The sequence below is a fragment of the Saccopteryx leptura genome, chromosome 1 (assembly GCF_036850995.1).
Source record: "Saccopteryx leptura isolate mSacLep1 chromosome 1, mSacLep1_pri_phased_curated, whole genome shotgun sequence".
Lineage (NCBI taxonomy): Eukaryota > Metazoa > Chordata > Mammalia > Chiroptera > Emballonuridae > Saccopteryx > Saccopteryx leptura.
The window spans coordinates 165,152,240-165,175,101 of NC_089503.1; the positions used below are offsets into that span (position 1 = coordinate 165,152,240).

Genomic DNA, 22,862 nt, shown 5'->3' on the forward strand with positions numbered 1-22,862 from the left:
ATTGATTGGCTGTGGGAAACAGGCTGTAAGCTGGCAAGGTTGTTATAGCCTAAGGCTTAGTTTAAGACTAAGACTTTCCCACTCTTTTAATACTAATACTAAGATTTCTTAACACTAAGATCTTTTAATACTAAGATCTTTTAATACTAAGATCCTTTCATCACTAAGCTTTTCCCCACACCCTTGACTGTTGCATGATGTGGGGTGTGTGGGGTGGTGCACTCTTTTGAGGAATCCAATTTATGCCTCAGATGAGTGGTTTTGTATCAGAGACTTCCCTATCTGTATATTGGCTTAAAGGCTTTAATTGTCTATGCTATATAATAAAGCAAGGACTGGGGGCTCTCTCTCTGATCTTGCCATCAGTATTGCAGGGGCCTCCCAATCCCATCCTTTTTCCTTGGTGTGTCTATTTTCTTAATTCCACACTGTTCTCCCTCAGTACCCAGAATTGCTAGCCACCCTGGTTTGGGGCAATTGGCAAGGAGTTTGACTCCAGGAATCCTGAATAATTATTGTCTTGGTACAAATGGAAGAGATGATAGAGTTTGTTTTACTATCATTCAGAAGAGATTAAGTTGAAAATTGAGACTACCACACTTTTTAAAAAAAAATTTCTTTGAAATAATGTAGAAAAGAGGAGGAAACGTCAGAAGTTTTTATAAGCTTTGAGGCAATAAGAGTGACAGGGGGAAGCTGGCTACACATTTGGGGTGATAATACTTCTTCATTCACATCTGGGCAAGTCCACTTTTCCTTCCCCACACAGAGCCTGAAATGAGTGCACTGCCGTCACTGCACTGTGTCCCGATTTACACTCAAATTCAATGACATTCCCTGCTTTCACATAGTAGATGTTGTCATTCTCCTCTTTTAACTGTATGTTATTTTTATTCATGTCTTCCTTAGATATTATACATGGTTCTGAAAGTAGAAAAAGAAATAAAAACAATAAACAACTTTCATTTTTATGGACAGCTTTGATGTAATGAATAGGTTAGGGCAGTTGTTCTCAAACTTTTTGAAGTTGGGGTTCATTTAAAATCCTACAAATAATTATAGTCACACTAAATACAAATTTCTGAGAAGTAGGTTATAATAATTAAGTCAAATATTAAAGAAAAAAAATAAAGTCCAAACATGCTTTTATGGTAATTAAATGAAATAAATACAACAAAATTAAATTTATTCTGACATTAAAAAACATTTTTTGTTACATTTTTGAGTTATGCTTTTTAGAATTCATAAAAAAAGAGGGGTTAAAAATAAAAAAAATGATAAAAAATTATTTTTTAATAAATATAGATACATTCTTTGTTAGATTTAGTAAATTTGGCAGGTCTTGGCCCGAATATGTTAAGTTTTTTCATTCTTGTGTTTATGAGAAACATGAGCCTGATGTGTCCTAGAGATTTCTTCAATGTTTGGGCACATCTTTGATAGGCAAACTCTCATTTCTTTGTCAATATGTTGAAGAATTTTTTTCTTCTTATTCTTAATTGTGTTTAGTGTGGAAAACCCCCACCATACATATCATCTTAACTTTACACCAAACAATGGATAGAAGAAACTTGCCTCCAGGCTTTCTGGGGAACATGGGGGTAGTGTAAACAATCCAGCACCACAGCTTAACAGCCTTTTGCAACCTAATCAGGCAAATGAGGTGGGGGCTTGGGCAGACTGTCAGCTTACAGCCAATTCCCCATACCTCTGTCCCCCAAAAATCTAAACTCAAAATATCCTGTTGGTTTTTTGGTCCCCAACAGGCACATATTTTTCTGGAATACCATAGGGTGCACCTGGAAATCTTCTAAGGTGCACCAGTGTGCCCTGGTGCACACTTTGAGAACCACTAGATTACGGTAACATTAGATGGTGAAACCATCTAAATAGCTAATACATGTCAGCAGGGGCCAAATATTGCTCTCAGGACTCTTCCGTGATATCTGGCAGCCCGCATCAGACAGTCACTCCTAGTCACACAGGGGAAACCCAGGAAAAGGGAAGTTCCGTTATCCCTCCTCAGAGCGGAGTAGGCGGCGATGGAGAACATGGAGCCTAGCAGCCTGACCTCCGGGATGCACAGACCCACACAGGTGCCTTCAGGTCAGAGGGAACCGTGTGAACCTGCTCCCCTGGGGCCGTGGTTTCCATTCAGCCCTTTCCCATTCTATTGGCACTGACTGTGAATCCTCCAAACTGATTTCTACTCTGCTAGTTCCAATCCATGGTTATAGTTTTATTTAATGCCCACAGAAGGTGGAAAGAGGACAACAGAAAACCACAAACTTCCTAAGAAACAATCTTCTATTAAAATACAACCATATATACAGATATACATAAACGTATCTCTATATCCATCCATATCTATCTATCTATCTATCTATCTATCTATCTATCTATCTATCTATCTATCTATCTTTCATCTATCTATCTATCTATCTATCTATCATCTATCTATCTATCAATCATCTATCTATTTAATCTTTTTCATACTCTATGGTACAGACAGGCAACATAGATGCATGGATACACACATAGAGGGGTTTTGAATCTCAACTTGCTAGGAACAAATTTCTCTATTCCACAATCTCACTGTGCCCCTATCTGTCAAAATAGTGCTAGTGTTACCTTCCTCAGACTTTTTTTTTTTTAGATGTTAGTGATTCTTAAGTATATTGCTACTAGAATCTGATAGTAAGCAACATTTTACATTTTATAATATTGTTTAAGATCTTTTCTGATTTCAACAGGTAAACTCTATTGCAGTGTAGAAAATTGTGCACAATAAAGTTTTTAATTTTGTTTTTTTTAATTAAATTTATGGGATGACATTGGTTAATTATATGGTTTTCAAATGTACATTCTATGATACATCATCTGTGTATGTGCCCACTACCCAAAGACAAACCTTTCCTCACCATGTATTTGACCGCCTTTTCCCTTATTACTCCCTCTGAGAAATGCTATACTGTTATCTGTCTCTATGAGATTTTGATTTTTATTCCTGTTTGTTTGTTTGTTGCTTTCAATTTTATATCATGTGAGTGAAATCATATGGTTCATGTCTTTTATTATCTGACATAATTTACTCAACATGACATTCCCAAGGTCCATACATATTGTTGCCAATGTCAGTATTTCATCTTATAGCTGAGTAGTATTCCATTGTATATATGTCCTACATGTTTATGCAATCATTTATCAAATTTTGAAGATATCATGGACCGCCTCTATTTCTACTCTTGACCCATGTATTTTGCATTCTAGTTCAGCCCTCACTGACATTGATAAAGCCTTAGAAGTAGCTCAAAATTATGTCCTAACATGTTGTATTGACTCTAACATTATGAAACTTCATGAAATAATATACATGACTCCTGAAATCCAAAAGTTTTCAAAAGTTCCTCAGCATGTTCAGATGCTGTTAATATCCAAAACTATATGCTATCTGAGCTCTACACATCTCTCAAAACACACTTCTAAGACTTTCTTTCTTACCTTTACTATTTGAAGCAAAAATTTACCTGGCTGCATTAATATACTCTATGTCTAGGTAATATATTAAATGTTGTTTGATGTTGCCTTTAAGGATCTTATCCAATCAATGCTTTCTGCTTCTTTTAAAGCAAAGACTCAAAATAAAGTCTGACATCTATCCCAAAATTGATTTTATGTCCTCGGATAGTAACAATGCTTCCTGTTATTAGTGTTTGGAAAAGGTGAAGCTCGTTCCATAAAACATGTCTTAGATTTGTCCATGTACTTGGTCACTCACACTTGAAATTAGGAATTTATTTTTGAATTTCAATACTTTTTTCCCCCCTATAACATCTAATTTGGAGCTTTTCCCAGACTCTTCTGACCTGGGTATAGCAATTTTGTTCTCTGTTTCTTCCACTTCCAGGGCATGGAGCCCAGCTTTTGCTATAATCTCCTACAAAAGGTCACATAAGTAGGAGAGAATGGTTAAGGTTTGGTCCACAATGTAGTCAATTTAATGCATCAGAATCAGCATACTTGAATATTCCTCTTTGAAAAAAACTTTGTCATTGTAAATAGGGATTTTCCAAGTTTATAGCTTTATGCAATATTTGAATGTCAGACATTCAGCAAGATAGCTGTTGTGAACACACTTCTAGAACTTGACTCCATGAGTACTGGACTAGTATCGAGCACACAAACATTGCTCTTGTTTTCTCAGAATCTATAAGAATATTCAGAACTTACCTACACATCTCGGTGGCTCTGACCACTCTCCATGACTACATGTTACATATTTAGTTCCTCGAAGTTCATAGTAGGCCTGGCATTTATACTCAACTCGTGACAAAGGAAGATATACTTCTAATGTTAAAGAAGTGATATCCCCATTGTTAATATCAGGAGGAGGCCCACACTTGTCTGTAGACTCTGAAAATATAGCATTTTAAATGATGAGAAAAATCAGTAGTCTAATTAGAAATGATCAAATAAAGCTTTATATTTTGCATTTTAAAGCTTGTGTGTTAAAAATGCCTTAGACAATGCACACTCAGAGAAAGACTGCATAGATAAAGACTTTTCAATTTATTTATTAATATTTTTTTTATTAGCAAGAGAGAGTGAGACAGACATAAAGAGAGAGATGAGAAGCATCAACTGATAGTTGTGGCACCTTAGTTATTCATTGATTGCTTTCTCATATGTGCCTTGACCAGGTGGCTCCAGCAGAGTGAGTGACCCCTTGCTCAAACTAGTGACCTTGGGCTTCAACCAGTGACCATGAGGTCATGTCTATAATCCCATGTTCAAACCAGCAACGCTGCACTCAAGCTAACGACCTTGGTGTTTCAAACCTGGGTCTTCAGCATCCCAGGCCAATGCTCTATCTACTGTGCCATTGCCTGGTCAGGCATAACTTTTCAATTTTTGGAAAAGCAAATACTGGAATAAAAAAACTTACTAAAGCAGGTTGGCAAGTGGGACCAGCCATCCTCACCACACACCATGGAGCCCGAGGGCTTTCCGTCTCTGTTTTCAAACCCATCCAGGCATTGATAGTCCAATGTGTCATTGGGTCTAAACGGTTTTCCAGTGATGATGGCTCTGGCATTCTCAAATACTGGCATAACACAAAGTTCTAAAGCAAAATAAAGTTGGCCATTGAGTTTCTAATGCTACATCACATTTAATTCAATTCAGAAAATATCATTTCACCAGTAATAACCTGTACTGTAAGTGTGTGCATGTAAGTTCAGTCACTTGAAAATGCTCTGATATTCTTTTTGTGCTCTAGTAGCTTACAAATAAAAAATAAGATTTTCATACACATCTGTTTTCTTATCATTCAAAGTCTTTAGATATATATTAGGAACATTTTGTCAGATCTATTTTTAACTATAAGTATGTCACTGGCTGTTACTAAATTATACTATTATAATGATATGATGTTATTTTTTAAAGAATTGTGTATATAGAGGTAATATGTGTATTTATATACCAGACGTAATAAAACTAAGTGTATGTGTGTAAGAGGAAGATTGCTGTCATTGGATATAAGATCCATGTATTTATATAAAGTATCATTTGTTCCATAATGATTTCTTGTTTTCCTTTTTTTTTTTTAGTGAGAGGAAGGGGGGCATTGAGACAGACTCCTGCATATGCCACAACCGGGATCCACCTGGCAAGACCACTAGGGGCTGATGTTCTGCCCATCTGGGGCCATTGCTCAGCAACCAAGTCATTTTTTAGCACATAAGACAGAGGCCATGGACCCATCCTCAGTGCTTGAGGCCAACTTGCTTGAACCATTGAACCATTGAGTCATGGCTGTATGAGGGAGAGAGAGAGAGAAAGAGAGAGAGAGAGAGGAAGAGAGAGACAAGGGGGGGTGGTGGAGAAGCAGATGATTGCTCCTCCTGTGTGCCCTAACTGGGAATCAAACCCCAGATATCCAAAAACAAGGCTGACGCTCTACAACTGAGCCAACCAGCCAGGGTCATAATGATTTCCATAATAGGAAATTTATCAACATTGACTATAAAAATAAATTGCAAAGAGTACTGCATTTTTTCACTAAAGGGAGCCTATGACAAATGTAGGAATGCAAAAACAGTATTTGAGTAATGTGTGAATTGATATCTTACAGGTTAAATATCTCACTAGGTGACATTGAGATCATGAACTTTGTAAATGTGTCTGGTATTTTTTACATAGGGTCATATTTTTGAGATTTTTCTAAGTTGTACTATGTATTAAGAGTTATTTGCATTTTATAATATGGCTAAAACAACTGGACTGGCTCCTTGCTATCAGTGGAATTTTGGATATGAATATACACATGAATAACTATTAAAATGAAAGTACCAAATTGGTCCTAAAAGTCTGAATGAGACAGGAGATCCTTCCCAGTGGTATTGGATCTGGCATGTGGGAAGACTCCCTGTCCTTCCTCGGGGTATTCATGTTGATACAGAAATCTCTGAACATTAGTTGTGACTGTGGGCTCCAGGGACCCACTGGTGAACATCATGTGTGTCAGCCCTCCTGACTTCAGCCCTCAGCTCACCAACCTCTGCAGACCCCTTAACCCTTCCCCTCACTGTGCCCCAAAGTGACAAGGCCCCCAGAGCTGGACCTGCTCAGAGGTATCAAATTATCAGGTCCTGATGCTCCTGGTGTCATCCATCTCAGTGAAGGACCTGTTTGTCTCCCTGCACAGGGAACATGAAGACTATTAGGAAGGGATCAGGAGCAAGGGGTTGATGAGTTTAAGATATGAGGAAAGAAGGAGGAACAAAGTTTTTGTTGACAACTCATTTAATGTTTCCAATAAGTCCATGAGTCTCCCTACAGAGTCAGTCCATGGAGTAATTGCTTTGACACAATGGAACATTGGATTGAAAGAGATGGAATTATCATCTACTCTCAAAGCACAGAAATGTTAACCAGCTAGGGATATGAAATGTTACAAATATTTGTGTATCTTCTTATCTCTCAAAGTGTGTGATCTTTTTTTAAATATAATGATCACCTCCAAAAGGTAGAAATGGTTGACAGAGAATGAATGGTAACATACTATTTACTAATGCAAACAGGTTGAGCTGTCCATCTACGTTGAGTTTAATGACTATCTGCATATTCCTTATCCACATTCTTTTTCTTGCTTAGTAACTGGATCTTGTGTCTAACCTATGAATAGTTGTCTATAGAAAAGAATATATTGCTCAGCATTTCTTGAAGCTTGTTTGCGGTTGAGATCTGGTCAATGTTGTAGAAGCAGAAGTTTTGACTGAGAGGAACACTAACACTCCCCTGAAGGTCAGCTAAAAGGTCCCATTCCCGCCCCACTGGTGTCCTTACCCTCCTTCTTGCTGCCTAAAAACAGAGTTAAAATTAAGAAACCAGCTTTCCGTTTGTAACCATGGAATAAAAAACTACTTATGACTCAGAAAACACTCAAGAGATGGCATCAGGTGAAAATCTCTCTTAGACATCGCACCTCAGGAGTTTGATTTTGGGGAAATAAACCCTTACATATTAAAACCCAGTGATTTTAATCTTTCTAAAAAATACATTCCACAGATACTTATTGAAATACCACCCATACCTTCTATCATTGACTGTTAGATTAAAACTTAAAGCAAAATAAAGCAAACTATATTAATAAAAATAATAATTAAGACATTTTCTCTTTTTTAATAAGAGTAATATAATGGAGGACTGATCACAATTTAACATGAGTTTGATATGGAGACAACCTTCATCACTTTTTTCTTTGGCTAGTTTTTATAGTATATATAGAAATTGGAAAAAATGAAAACAAGTAAAATGGATATTTCAAATATCCACCTCACTTAAAGTGAATAAAATGTATGGTTGCATGGCCATGAGGTAATAAGAAAAACTGAGCAACTGTTCTTAGAACATTCTCTTAAGCATCGGGGTAGCGGGACAGGGACAGCTTTCAATGCAGCCGAATCCAGTTCTATCTAGAATCATTTCTAATCTCTACTAACTAGATGTTTGTGTAGATTTCCAAAGGAAATGAGTTTTCAGAAGAGGACTTACCTTAAAGTATCAAGCATATAAATTACACAGCTGAAATTATCCCAAAATTTTGTACTAAGAACCCATATTTTTACTGATAAAGCACAATTTTAATGTCAAGAAACAAACACTGTGACATAAAAGTTTGACCACTTAAACACAGGATCAGCATGCAAATGTCTCAGCTAACAATAACAGAGTTTACATTAGAATACACTAAATTTCCCTTGCCAGTTTGTAAGTTGCAGAATGTTTTATGGTGGAAAAACCTTGAACTGAAGGATGAATGAATATCTAGCTTACTTATACTTCATTTTGAAAGGCAAAAAATTATACAACCTTTCTCAAGCACTTTTTATTGATTGTTCCAAGTAGAACCGCAAGATAAAGAATTCATTTAAAGTATACTTCTGTACAACAGCCTTTGACACAATAAACATGAGCATCACGAATGACTTACTAATGCACTTGGGCTGAGCTGACCATCCACCTTGCTGACATGTAATAGAGCCTGACATCTGACCATCTTCTGTGATGTAACCTTGTTTGCACCTGTATTGTGTTTCTTTATGTAAGGGATATATATCATTAGATTCAGCAAGAAATCCATTCTCTATTCTTACATCTGATTTTAAACATGTTTCTGAAAGGAAGAGCATAAAAGGAAAAGATAAGTAGATGGTCAATAACATTTTAATAAGGACCTAAGCAATATGACAACAGTGAAAATAAGGCATCATTTATAAAGAAAAACTGAAAAATAATCCTCATCACCTAAGGGCTTATGTCAGAGTAAATAAGCTATGAGTTTCCAAAGATATTAAATCAAGATATTAAAAAAATTTTTTTTGACACAGTGAAGAATTTAAAATAATTAGGACGCTTTGTAAGGAATTATAAAGAATCTGTTTTTCTAATGAATCTGAAACTTCTCAGCCTACCAGAGTTTAGCCAGATATAGGTCCTTTTCTAAGTTTTGTTTCAAATAGTTCAGATGTATGAGCCTGTGTTCTCACCATGGGCAAAATAAAGCTAACTATGCCGGGGGACAAATTTGCTAACCAGCTTGAACTGGTGGTCACTTCACAAGGTGTACTCTGATCACAACAGCCAGCCTTAAACCTTAAACACATTCAATTCTCAGTTTTCAATTACACCCTGTTAACACTGAGAAAGTAAACACAAATTTGACTAAATAAAAATATAAGCAGCAATCAAATAAAAAGCACACACTAGAGAAAGTGAAACAGCATTAAAAGGAGGTTAATTGAAGAAATTTAATAAATTTGGAATTCAAAGCAAGAACAACTAAATGGTTCTGGCCATAGACAATGAGGAAAATGAGCCAAATATATGAAAAGAACCTTTGTGAGGCATATGGACACAGCCAGTGCCAAACTACAAGTCCTGAGAGAGCACAAATGATGTAAGCTCTATTCTCAAAGTGGCTTTATTGGGGTGGGGGAAGGGAGGATGATTTTCCAGATTTTAACACAGGAAGAAGAAACTGAACCAAAATATGTCTATCATATTGAAAACACACAAAAATCAGTGTTCTCAAAGAGGTTCACATCACTAAAATTGGAATCTAGAGGACCAGAGGAGAAAAAAACTACAAATGTTAGAGCTCTAAAAATCTGCATAGCAATCCCATGATTCTTTGGTTGAATACATCACACAATAATGTGGGGAAAACCTATGAGCATGGACAGAGAATAATTAGCAGAGAAAGAACTACCAGGAAATAATAAAGTCAAAGATTTGCAACACACACAACACTGGACAACATCCATAGTTGATCAGGCAAAAAGGAAAGAAGTCTTTAAAGATGAATCATTTAGTAGGGAGACCAGACGATGCCTTATTCTTCCATATTCTGCATAAACTGGTCCTAATGTAAAGGCTCCCCAAACAGACCAGTTAGTTTAAAAACAAGCCTTGAGTGGGCAAGTTGACCATAACAACCTTAGCCTTCTCAAGCAAAATATAAAACCAGTAAGACTCAAGGTCTCCAACTCGAATCCCCTGAGAGGCTGCACTTTCGTGGAAGAGTAAGTTAAGGAGCTGAAACTGTTGCCCTCAACCTCTTCAGTGCATCCAATTGAGTATCATTTTGCTCCAATGGTGTGTGAAATGGCTCTGTTAGATTCCCAGGCTCCTGCAGAGATGTTCTCATCCAGGTTGATTGTCACAATCAATCTTCTTTGTGGAGAAGACAACAGAAACTCCTAATCTGCCCTTTGCTCTTGACACTATATTACTACAGGTTTCTTTTTTGTGGTCTTCTGCGCTTTTCTTTTTAAATTAGTATTTTATTAATATCTACCATGAGCTTTATCTATTTTGCTATGGATACATCAAACAACTGGTGTTTCCACACATACACACTTGAAAAAAATAATACCAAATAGGTCCATTGGCAAAATAAGAAGGTGATGTAAATATTTTGCCACAGTTATGATAGGTGAATCTTAAAAAAAATCACAGACCGGATCTCAGACCATGTTCTTACCAACACGGATGCATTTGGGAGGAGGGTCCCAGCCATTCTCCATACAGGTCATTGTGCTCTGCTGATTGGGAAGACTGTAGCCAGGATGGCAGTAAACCTTTAGAGACTCACCCTGCAAATAACTTCTCTCACCAAGTGGAGAATGTCCATTTTGCAAGTAATTGAAAACACACTTTCCTAAGAATTATTAAATGATAAGGAAACAAACAAACAAACAACCATAAGTTTGGTCAAAATAATAAAAAAATGACCTTTACAATATTTAAGTTAGAATGCATAGTATCCAAAATAAAGCACAGCTTAAGGGAAAGTAAAGTCACTAGCAAATGTTTTTTAAAAAAGTAAAACCAAATATAAGTGTTATTTAGCTGTCATTTTCATAATCAAAACATGTATACAAAACAACCTATATAAGTTTTTATGCACATAGAACTCATGATTTGACCTTATTTTGTCTCACATACTTAACTGTACCCTTGTTTTTCTCTCTCTCCTCTGAAATATCTCTATCTACACAAGGATACAGAGGTTGACTTACTGCGGCATGGCACTTCCGGCGACCATCCTTTTGGTGTGCATGTAAGAGCACCCCAGTAATCTTTTGAGTCAGTCACATAGTTTCTATGACAGGAGTAGTAATACCATTGTCCTACAATTGCCGGAAAATATGGTCTGTATCTATCTGCTCTGTATAGCTCTCCGTGTTCTATTTCTGGAAATCCACAGGGCTTAACTAGCAATAAAAACAAATAAACAAGAAAAAAAGTAGTATAAATAATGTTTTACCTTAATATTAATAAAATGAGCAATAAATTGTTTCATTGATGAGTTATATTCTCTTGTTAAAATAATTACACTCATTACATTAGTGTTTCTAGGACAAATAAAGTTATCAACTTCAGATGTCACTAAGACTTGTTTTGTTATCATTTTGCAATATAAAATACCCCAAATCATTATGCTGTATACCTGAAACTAATATAATGCTAACTGTCTAGGTTAGCTAAATAAATAAGTAATCATTTTGCTTATAATTAATATGCACATTGAGGTCTGTTTTATTGTGATAATAGCGTTCTCTTTATGGGTATCATACTTTCAAAATTTATATTTGACTTATGCTTAGAATTAACATTGAGGCCATTGTCCTATTATTTGTATCATTTCACTTTTCAAGCAAAGAATATCCACTTAAGTATGGGCCATCTCACAATGAACTGAGATATATATATATATATATATATATATATATATATATCAATAAAGAATATGATTGTAAAGACAGAAAACACTTGAAAAGGCAAACATCCCCAGAAAGAAAATGCTGTGTTGAAATGAGTGGCATTTTGTGACATGTGATGATTTTAGAAAATCATCAATTTCTCCAGCCCTTCCCCCTCATACAAGGGGGCCCAACTGCCCCCTTTGAGTGAGTGCTGGACTTAGAGACCCTCCTCTAAAGAGAACAGGCTGACCCACCACATTCCTGGATACAGTTTCAAATAAGTCCCCTGCTGAGATCAGTAAACAAGACTACAAGTGAGAAGAAAACAAACAAATCAAGATTTCAAAGCTGCCCAAATCTGTGAGTAGATTACAAATAACAGCTGATGCCAACGCAAGAAGACTTAGAAATAACAGAACTGAAAATTGGAGGCAGACAACACCAAAGCTAGACTCAACCAGCCCTACAAAAACACATGCAAACACACATACATAATGAGAAGACAGAGAAGTGCAATCCAAATGAAAGCACAAGAGAAATCTCAAGAAAAGGAATTGAGTGATATGGAAATAACCAAACTGCTGGATGCAGAGTTTAGAATAATGATTGTTAAAATGCTTAAGAATCTTAGAGCAACAATGAAAGCTCATTAAAAAAACCTAAATAAAGAGATAGCAAGTATAAAAAAGGACATTGAAATATTAAAAGAGAATCAGTCGGAGGTGACAAATACAATATCAGAAAGGAAAACCACAATGGGAGGACTTAAAAGCAGAATGGATAAAGCTGAGGATCGGATTAACGAGTTGGAGGACAAGATGAACAAAGGCATAGAAACAGAGCAGAAAAAAGAAAAGAGACTCAAAAAGTCTGAGGAAACTCAGAGAGCTCTGTGACAACATGAAGAGAAATAACATCCGCACCATAGGGGTTCCTGAAGAAGAAGAGAAAGAACAAGGGATAGAAACTTTACTCAATCAAATCATAGCTGAAAACTTTTCTAAATTGATGCAAGAAAGGGTCTCACAAGTTCAAGAAGCACAGAGAACTCCATTAAAGAGAAACCCAAAAAGACTTACACCAAGATACATCATAATTAAAATACCAAAGCTAAGTGATAAAGAGAAAATATTCAAAGCTTCTAGAGAAAAGAAGGCTATCACCTACAAAGGAGCCCCCATAAGGATGACATCTGACTTCTCAACAGAAACACTTGAGGCCAGAAGGGAATGGCAAGAAATATTCAAAGTAATGCTGAACAAGAACCTACAACCAACACTACTTTATCCAGCAAGGTTATCATTTAAAAATAAAGGAGAAATAAAAACCTTCCCAGACAAAAAAGAAACTCAAGGAATTCATTACAACCAATCCAATGCTACAGGAAATGTTAAGGGGCCTGTTGTAAACAGATCAAAGTGGGAAAAGAATATAGCAAAAGAGGAATACAGCTTAAAGAATAAAATGGAAATACACAACTACATATCAATAATAACCTTAAATGTAACTGGATTAAATGATCCAATGAAAAGACATAGGGTAGATATGTGGATGTGAAAACAGAACCCATACATATGCAGTCTACAAGAGACACACCTTAAAACAAAAGATGCACATAGACTGAAGGTAAAAGGATGGAAAAAAATATTTTATGCAAATAGAAATGAAAAAAAAGCAGGTGTAGCAATACTTATATCAGACAAAATGGACTTTAAAACAAAGAATACAGTAAGAGATAAAGAAAGCCACTACATAATGATAAAGGGAGCAATCCAACAGGAAGATATAACCATTATAAACATCTATTCACTTAATATAGGAGCACCTAAATATATAAACCAGACTTTAATGGATATAAAAGGCGTAATCAGCAGCATTACTGTAGTAGTAGGAGATTTCAATACTCCACTAACATCACTAGATAGATCCTCAAGAAAGAAAATTAACAAAGAAACAGAATACTTAAAGGACACACCAGATGAACTTGATTTAATAGATATCTTTAGAAACTTTTAGCCTAAGGCAGCAGAATATACATTCTTTTCAAGTGCCCACAGTACATTCTTTAGGATAGACCACATGTTAGGCCACACAAACAGTCTCAAGAAATTTAAGAAGATTGAAACAAATCAAGCACTTTCTCTGATCACAATGGCATGAAACTAGAAATCAACCACAACAGAAAAACTGAAAAATACTCAAACACTTGGAAACTAAATAGCATGTTATTAAATAATGAATGCGTTAACAATGAAATCAAAGAAAAAAATAAAAAAAATTCCTAGAAATGATTGATAATGAGCACACAACAACTCAAAATTTATGGAACACAGCAAAAGCAGTCCTGAGAGGGAAGTTCATAATACTACAGGCATTCCTTAAGAAGCTTGAGAAAGCTCAAATAAACAACCTAGCCCTTCATCTAACAGAACTAGAAAAAGAATAGCAAGTAAGGCCCAGAGGTAGTAGAAGGAAGTTAATAATAAAGATTAGAGTGGAAATAAAAGACATAGAAGCTAAAGAAACAATACAGAAGGTCAATGAAACCAAGAACTGGTTCTTTGAAAGGGTAAACAAGATTGATGAACCTTTAACAAAACTCACCAAGAAAAGAAGAGAGAGGATTCAAATAAATAAAATTAGAAATGAGAGTGGAGAAATAACAACCAACACAATAGAAATACAAAATATTGTAAGAAAATACTATGAAGAACTGTACGTCAAAAAATTAAACAACCTAGGTTAAATGGACAAATTCCTTGAAACATATCATCTTCCAAAAATCAATCTGGAAGAATCAGAAAATGTAAACAGATCAATTATAATAAAAGAGATCAAAAACAGTTATCAAAAAACTCCTAAAAAACAGAACTCCTGGGCCCAATGGCTTCACTGGTGAATTCTACCAAACATTCAAAGAAGAACTAGCTCCTATCCTTCTCAAGCTATTTCAAAAAAATTCAGGAGGAAGGAACACTTCCAAGTTCCTTTTATGAGGTGAGCATAATTCTGATTTCAAAACCATGCAAAGACAACACGAAGAAAGAAAATTATAGGCCAATATCCCTGATGAATTTGGATGCTAAAATCCTCAACAAAATATTAGAAAACTGCATCCAGCAATACATGAAATTAATCACACATCATGATCAAGTGAGATTTATTCTGGGGAGGCAAGGATGGTACAACATTCATAAATCAATTAATGTGATTCACCACATAAACAAAGGAAGAAGAAGAACCACAAGATAATTTCAATAGATGCAGAAAAAGCATTTGATAAGATCCAGCACCCATTCATGATCAAAACTCTTAGCAAAGTGGAAATACAGGGAACATACCTCAACATGATAAAGGCCATTTGTGACAAACCCACAGCCAACATTATAATTAATGGACAAAAATTAAAAGCAATTACCCTAAAATCAGGAACAAGTCAGGAGTGCTCCCTTTCACCATTCTTATTCAACATAGTACTGGAAGTCCTAGCTACATCAATCAGATAAGAAGAAGAAATAAAAGGCATCCAAATTGGAAAAGAAGAAATAAAACTATCATTATTTACAGATGATATGATATTGTATATAGAAAACCCTAAAGTCTCAGTCAAAAAACTACTTGACCTAATAAATGAATTCAGCAAGGTGGCACGATAAAAAATTAATACTCAGAAATCAGAGGCATTTTTATACACAAACAATGAACTGCTAGAAAGAGAAATTAAGAAAACAATCCCCTTCACTATTGCAACAACAAAAAAAAGTACCTAGGAGTAAATTTGACCAAGGACATTAAAGACTTGTACTCTGAAAATTATAAAACATTGATAAAAGAAATCAAGAAAGACACAAACAAGTGGAGGCATATAACGTGCTCATGGTTAGGAAGAATAAACATAACTAAAATGTCTATGTTACCCAAAGCAATCTATAAATTCAATGCAATACCAATTAAAATACCAATGACATACTTCAAAGATATAGAACACATATTCCAAAAATTTATATGGAACAAAAAAAGAACATGAATATCCTCAGCAATCTTGAAAAAGAAGAATAAAGTGGGAGGTATCACACTTCCTGATATAAAGTTATAGTGTAAGGCCATTGTACTCAAAACAGCTTGGTACTGACATAAGAACAGACATATAGATCAAAGGAATGGAACAGAGAACCCAGAAATAAACCACATCTTTATGGACAACTGATATTTGCCAAAGGAATTAAGAGTATACAGTGGAGTAAAGACAGTCTCTTTAACAAATGGTGTTGGGAAAACTGGACAGCTACCTGCAAAAAAAATGAAACTAGACCACCATCTTACACCATGCACAAAAATAAACTCAAAATGGATAATGGACTTAAATGTAAATCATGAAACCATAAGTATCCTAAAAGAAAACATAGGCAGTAAGCTCTCCAACATCTATTGCAGCAATATCTTTGCTGAATTATCTGCACAGGCAAATGAAATAAAAGACAGGATAAACAAATGGGACTATATCAAACTAAAAAGCTTTTGCACAGCTAAAGACAATATGAACAAAATAAAAAGACAAACCACACAATGGGAGAACATATTCGACAGTACATCTGATAAGGGATTAGTAACCAAAATTTATAAAAAACTTGTAAAACTCAACACCAGGAAGACAAAAAATGCAATAAAAAAATGGGCACAAGAAATGAATAGACACTTCTCCAAATTGGACATACAGATGGCCAATAGACAAATGAAAAAATGTTCAACATCACCAATCATTAGAGAAATGCAAATTAATACCACAATGAGATATCACCTCACACTTGTCAGAATGGCGCTCATCAACAAAACAACACATAATAGGTGCTGGTGAGGATGTGGAGAAAGGGGAACCCTCCTGCACTGCTGGTGGGAATACAGACTGGTGCAGCCACTGTGGAAAATAGTATGGAGATTCCTCAAAAAATTAGAAATGGAACTGCCCTTTGACGAAGCCATCCCACTTATAGGAATATATCCCAAGGACACCATATCACCAACTGAAAGAAAGAAATGCACCCCTATGTTTATGGCAGCATTGTTCACAATAGCGAAGATCTGGAAACAGCCCAAGTGTCCGTCAGTGGATGAGTGGATTAAAAAGCCTTGGTACATATATACTATGGAATACTATGGGGCTATGAAAAAGAAGGAAATATTACCTCTTGCAACAATATGGACGGACCTGGAAACTATTATGTTGAGTGAAATAAGCCAGGCAGAGAAAGAAAAATATCATATGACCTCACTCATTTGAGGAATCCAAGGAATAATGAGAATTGAGGAACGGAATTGAGACAGAGGAGGGATCAAAGGGACCAGAGGAAAAGAGGACAGAGGGAAAGGGGATGACAGGATGGGATAAACCTGAAGAGAAGGGGGAGGACGCTGTAAGGGGGCAAGTGTGATGTTGAGGGTAATAGTGGGGAGAGGGGAGGCATTTGAGGTGACCCTAGAATCTATGTAAACACAATTAATTAAATAAAAAATAAATAAAATAAAGAGAACAGGCAAACAGCCGAGGTGACAGTGTGTGACCAGGTCATGAATGGAATCGAGGCGTCCTCCTTGTCTCTCAGATCACTGGTTCTGAGGACAGTTAGCTGCCATTCAAGCAACATATGGGCCCTGAGGCTCCTGGGAAAAGCCATGGAGAAAGTCCTCTCAGAAATATCCTCCAACCCATTCCCACCCTCCGTGACTGCAGCCTGGGCCCACATGCCCAGTGCAGACCCACAGGGGGACTCAGCACCATCAGCTGAGCCACTCCCTCATCCCTGAGCCCTGGAAACGCAAACTCTGAGACAATAGAGGGATGCTGCTTAAGTCACTAGGTTTGGGGGGAAATATTTACACTGCAATAAAAAAAACCCCAAATATACTGGATGTGAAATGGTGGTATTATTATCCAAGGTTTTCATTCGCACATTAAAATTGTATTAGTGAGAGACATGTATATTCATACACACATTTAACATTGACTAGCAAAAAATTAAAAGCTTTCATGAGCAAAACTTGGTTTTGATCTTAGCATTGGCTACTTTGGAGAGCAAAGGAAGCCTCAAAATCCTCTACACTACATTTACAGTAAGGCAAAGATTTGGACTTCTAGGTCTCTGTTTTTTTGCATTCAAGAGAAGTAATTTCATCATTTGGAAACAGGCCCTGATGTGAAGGCAACTTACAGCTGCATCTTGGAGGGGGCTCCCAGCCTATCTCAGTGCAGTTTGCTGTATTTCCTCGGGTTGAGGGATAGAAGCCATTCTTACAGTGGTATGTGATCACTTGTCCAAGTCTGTATTTGGCTACATCAGGAGTGTAGCCCCCGTTTGCAAACCTTGGAGGATCACATGTTACTTCTGAAAAGGAAAAGGACATGTAAATAATGCAGAAATCACTTTTCTTGAAAATAGTCATGTATGTTGGGGACCAAAAAGCCAACAGGGTTTTGCAGTTTTGATTTTTGGGGGACAGAGGTGTGGAGAACTGGCTGTAAGCTGACAGTTTGCGTACCCCTCCACCTCACTTGCCTAATTAGATTGCAAAAGGCTATTAAGCTGTGGTGCTGGATTGTTTACACTGCTCCCCATGTTCCCTGGAAAGACTGGAGGCAAGTTTCTTCTGTTTTTTGTTTTGTGTGAAGTTAAGATGTTATGTACGGTGGGTGGTTTTTGCACTTGGCAAAATTCTTATGTTGCCTTAGAAATAGGATCAGAGATCTCACTGATTTGCTAATGGCCTCACTATGCCCTACAAATAAAGCAAGAAATGGGCATGGTGTGCTCTCTCTTCTTGCCAGCAGCAGTAGCAGAGCCCTCCCAAACCCCATCCTTTATTTCTGTAAGCCTATTTTCTTAATTTCATGCTGTTCCCACTCAGGACCTGGATTAGTTGCTGTGCTGGTTTGCAGCACAGGTACATGAGAATAAAGCAATTGTCCTTTTTCGTTTTTACCATAGAGCAAAATCACATTAAAATGAGCACAGCCCCAGGTCCTTCCCCACAGCAGTCACTTCCTTCTGTCATCGGACACCTGAGGAATTGGTGGCCCTGCCCTCTGCAGTCTCTTCTGCATAGTCATCATACCAGTCACTACATCCCGTGTGTGATATGAAGTCCTAACCTGTCACTTCAACTGTGCTTTCCTCCTCTGTCAACTGCCTTGGCTTGTGAAGTTGTGATAAGGACTGTTCACACATATTCTGAGTCTCTTCCTCCCAGCACTTGGTAGGAGGGTCCCTCCAGACCCGTGAAGGTTTGTCCAGGACCCTTTTCAGATGTCAAAGGATGCTTAAGTCCTTCTTGTGAGTGAACTGGGGACCGAGGTGCTTCCAGTTGGGACAATTAGGAAGCCTCGTTCTGTTCTGATTGTTGTTACTAAAGGATATTGCCCAAATTAAATAGTATACCGACCCCAGCGTGTTACAGATTATGAAATGGATAATGGAAAGTGATGTACATTCTCCTCATACATGGTATTTTATGAGACACCGTAGGTTCACTGGACTTTAATTTATGATAAGTCAAACATGTGAGGACTAGGCCTGACCCATAGTGGCACAGAGGATACATCATCGAGCTAGAACGTTGAGGTCACCTGTTTGAAACCCTGGGCACATATGTGAGTTCATGCTTCCTGTTCTCCCCCCCTTCTCTCTCTCTCTCTCTCTCTCTCTCTCTCTCTCTCTTTTGCTCTCTAAAATGAATAAATAAAATCTTTAAAAAAATGTGAGAACTAGATTATAAAATAAAATGACACCAAAAATCATAAGAAAGAATTTGTAAATTTAATAACAACAGTACATTTTTAAATGTTTCAATTACCAAAATTTGTCCATTGTATCAGAAAAAAATTATATTCTGAATACACTGGAAATTAAGAATATATTCTATTTTTCTGTTAAAAAATATATAATTTCCCTATAGCTAATTTTGTTAAAATATTAAATTGATAGTAAAGTTAATGACTTTTGTAGCTTTTTAAAGTTATCATTAAAATATGTTTAGTAACATATTTAACATGTGTGACCTGATAAGATTTGTAGCTTTTTAAAGTTATCATTAAAATATGTTTAGTAACATATTTAACATGTGTGACCTGATTGTTGTTACTAAAGGATATTGCCCAAATTAAATAGTATACCGACCCCAGCAGTATACTATTTAATAGATACATAGAATCTCTAAAACCACAGTCATGAGTAAGATTATGAAAGTACCCATCACTCTCCAAGTTTTCCTATATTAGAAATAAGAATCCCCAGACATTTTGGGATTATAATAATCTAGCATTTATTTGACATATGTCTAGCGAATATTTCATGAGCCTATTCACATGACTATCATTGTGGAGCGGCTGTCACTCTGTGAAACTCAGATGACAGAAAACAATCTTAATTTATTTTTTTCTGAAGTAAATATGTGATAATTATTCCATGCACGTGACTTTATTGTTACCTTACAACACAAAATGATTTTACCTGTCAATTCATTAAAAAAATAATGAAGAGAGAGAGAGAGAGAGAGAGAGAGAGAGAGAAAAGACTCGCCCTGTTTGGTGGCTCTGTGGATAGATACTCTATCCACAGAGCCCTGCATTTGGATGTCCAGAGTTGATTCCTGGTCAGGTCACAGAGGAGAAGCGACCATCTGCTTCTCCATGCCTGCCTTTCTTTCTTCTCCCCTTCTCCCTGTCCTGCAGCCAGTGGCTCGATTGGTTTAAGTGTGGCCTTGGTGCAGAGGTTAGCTCGCTTGGTCTCAGAGTGTCAGCCTCGGGTTCTAAAAATAGATTGGTACTCAAGCATTGGCCCGAGGTGGGATTGCCTGTTTGGGGCACAAGCAGGAGGATTTTGTTTACTATCTCGGCTCCTCTCACCTAAATAATACAAAATGTCATATGCAAGAAGAAAGCTAAATATTCAAGTCAGGGCATTTACCTTGTCTTTGAGCCCAGGAAGCACAGAAGGTGTGAAGGATGGTGACTAGCAGCAGCCTGTGGGTGACCCCCATAGTATGCTAACGCATGTGTTCCAATGGTGCTGTTTGCGGTTTCACGTTGCCTCCAGGAGCAGGTATCAAGTGTGACTCTGATCAGAGTGCCCCACCAGGAAGCTCGTTTATTCAGGTCACTCAGTAAATATCAAAGTTCAAGAGCTTGTGAAAAGTCCTCAGTTCCCAGGAATGATCAACTAGTCATATAATTGCCAAACGAACATTATAAGACCTTGTACAACTAATTAAAAAAAAAAGGTAAGTGAATAAGCAGCTAACTGTATAAAATGAGATGCTCAGAGCACAAGACTAAAGTGAAACAATGCAGAGGCCTTTAAGAACACTAATAGATGCGGCAAATGAGAAGCAATTGCAAGGAGCATAAATAAATCCGTCAATGTTAATTATTGATTTAAATTAAAATGAAAAGACAATATAAAAAAGGAGAGGAGGTAGAATTGAATATAAAAAGAAAACCCAAATATAAGCTGTGTTCAAATAGAGTAATCCAAATATAAAAACACAACATGTAAAAGCAAAACATTGAAAAATATAGAAATTGCAAAAACTAAACGTGTGAAAGGTTAGTGGGTATGGTCATAAGAGATACAATAAAATTCCAAACAGAATTACAGACTATAAGGAACAGTATTTCATAATGATAAAATATTCCATCTAGGTGATTTCAAATTCACTAAGGCAGGGTGGGGGGGAAAGGCATGAATTATGCAAAAGAAGAGGAAAATTGGGACTTGTCCTTTGGAAATCCATTAAGGATGAAACATAAAATAGTTACTAATTCTAAAATGCAAAATCATTTACTTTATATCAGAAAAGAAAAGCATTGCAAAGTGAATTTTTTTAAAGAATACAATCATTTATTAACATTAAAAATAGAAAATATTAAGGAATACCTTTGATAAAACATTGGTAAGACTGCTCCTCAAAAAATTTTGAGAAAAAATTTAAAGGCAAATAAATTAAAAAGTCCATGATATTTGTGAATTGCAAGACTCACTATCATGAAGAGGTCCACTCTCCCCAATAATTTATGGTATAAATTTGATAAAATCAAATGTCTTCATTTAACCAAAATAAATCACTGACAGCATAATTCAAAAATTCATCTTGAAAAAAACAACACACTGGAAGAATTTTAATTCTCAATATCTAGATTGACAATAAATACTCTCTGTTTATCTCTGAGTGGAAGTGTTATAATGAGAAACACCTGGGCCGTGGGAGGAAGGGAGTCCAGAGATACCCGCACAGATCACTGGCTTCATGCTTAAGAGTAAGCAGTGCTAGAAAGAGAGTTTCCCCAGAAAATGGTGAGATAACAGTTGGGTGTTGGTTCAGTAAACAACATGAAACCTTGACCCATATCAAGGGTTCACCCTTGGCTAGGGCCTGGTGGCAGGCCAAAAGCAGTTTCTCAAAGACAATGAAAGGGCTTTCCTCAAGGCCAGCGTGTGACTCACCGACAGGGGCCTGTGGAAGGATCCAGACTGTGTGCTTAAGTCCCCTGTCATGCCAGCACCCTCGGATCCACTGGGTACCGGCTGGAGTGGAAGAGCCCCGTGTTGGCAGCCTGGACCTGGGACCAGCCCCCTCCCCTTCTACGCCTCAGTCACACCAGCATCTTTGGAGATCACTGAGAAATGGGCTAAGTCGCACCTCCAATGGGGACGAAGGTGCCCCCAAAGCTTCAAGAGGCACACTGGGTGTCATACATTTTGTTGTTGTTGTTGTGGAGAACTTTGTTGTGTGCCTCAGTTTAAAAGACTTATCGCAGGTGCCCTGCACCTTCGGTCCCTGGCGACGTCCCTGAGGTAACTGGCCCCTGGATATTTGCTGGGTTTGTCCCCACCATCTGACATGCGAATGTCTTACCAGTAAGTCTAGACTTGTTGCTCTTTCTTGCTCCCTGGGGTCAATGGCATAATGTCACCATGGGATGGGCCAGTGTGATTTCTGGTGGAGGGGAGATGTGGCCGAGGTCCCTGCAGATGAAGTGATGACATGGGGCTGCAGAGCAGACGCCCCCAGAGAGAGGACAGTGCGGGAGTCCTGACCACC

At 37.0% G+C, this 22,862-nt stretch overlaps 1 protein-coding gene across 1 annotated transcript in view; it reads right to left on the reverse strand.

Annotated features, from left to right (window-relative positions):
- Window positions 1–701: 701 nt before the first annotated feature.
- The window catches only part of LOC136402219 (complement factor H-related protein 4-like), a 53,505-nt gene continuing 31,344 nt past the window's right edge, over window positions 702–22,862 (reverse strand). The window contains 7 exon segments of the mRNA XM_066379896.1: window positions 702–924; window positions 4,231–4,413; window positions 4,946–5,122; window positions 8,495–8,677; window positions 10,547–10,723; window positions 11,085–11,279; window positions 17,978–18,151. Coding sequence (XP_066235993.1) covers window positions 728–924; window positions 4,231–4,413; window positions 4,946–5,122; window positions 8,495–8,677; window positions 10,547–10,723; window positions 11,085–11,279; window positions 17,978–18,151 — 1,286 coding nt within the window. The 3' untranslated portion in view covers window positions 702–727.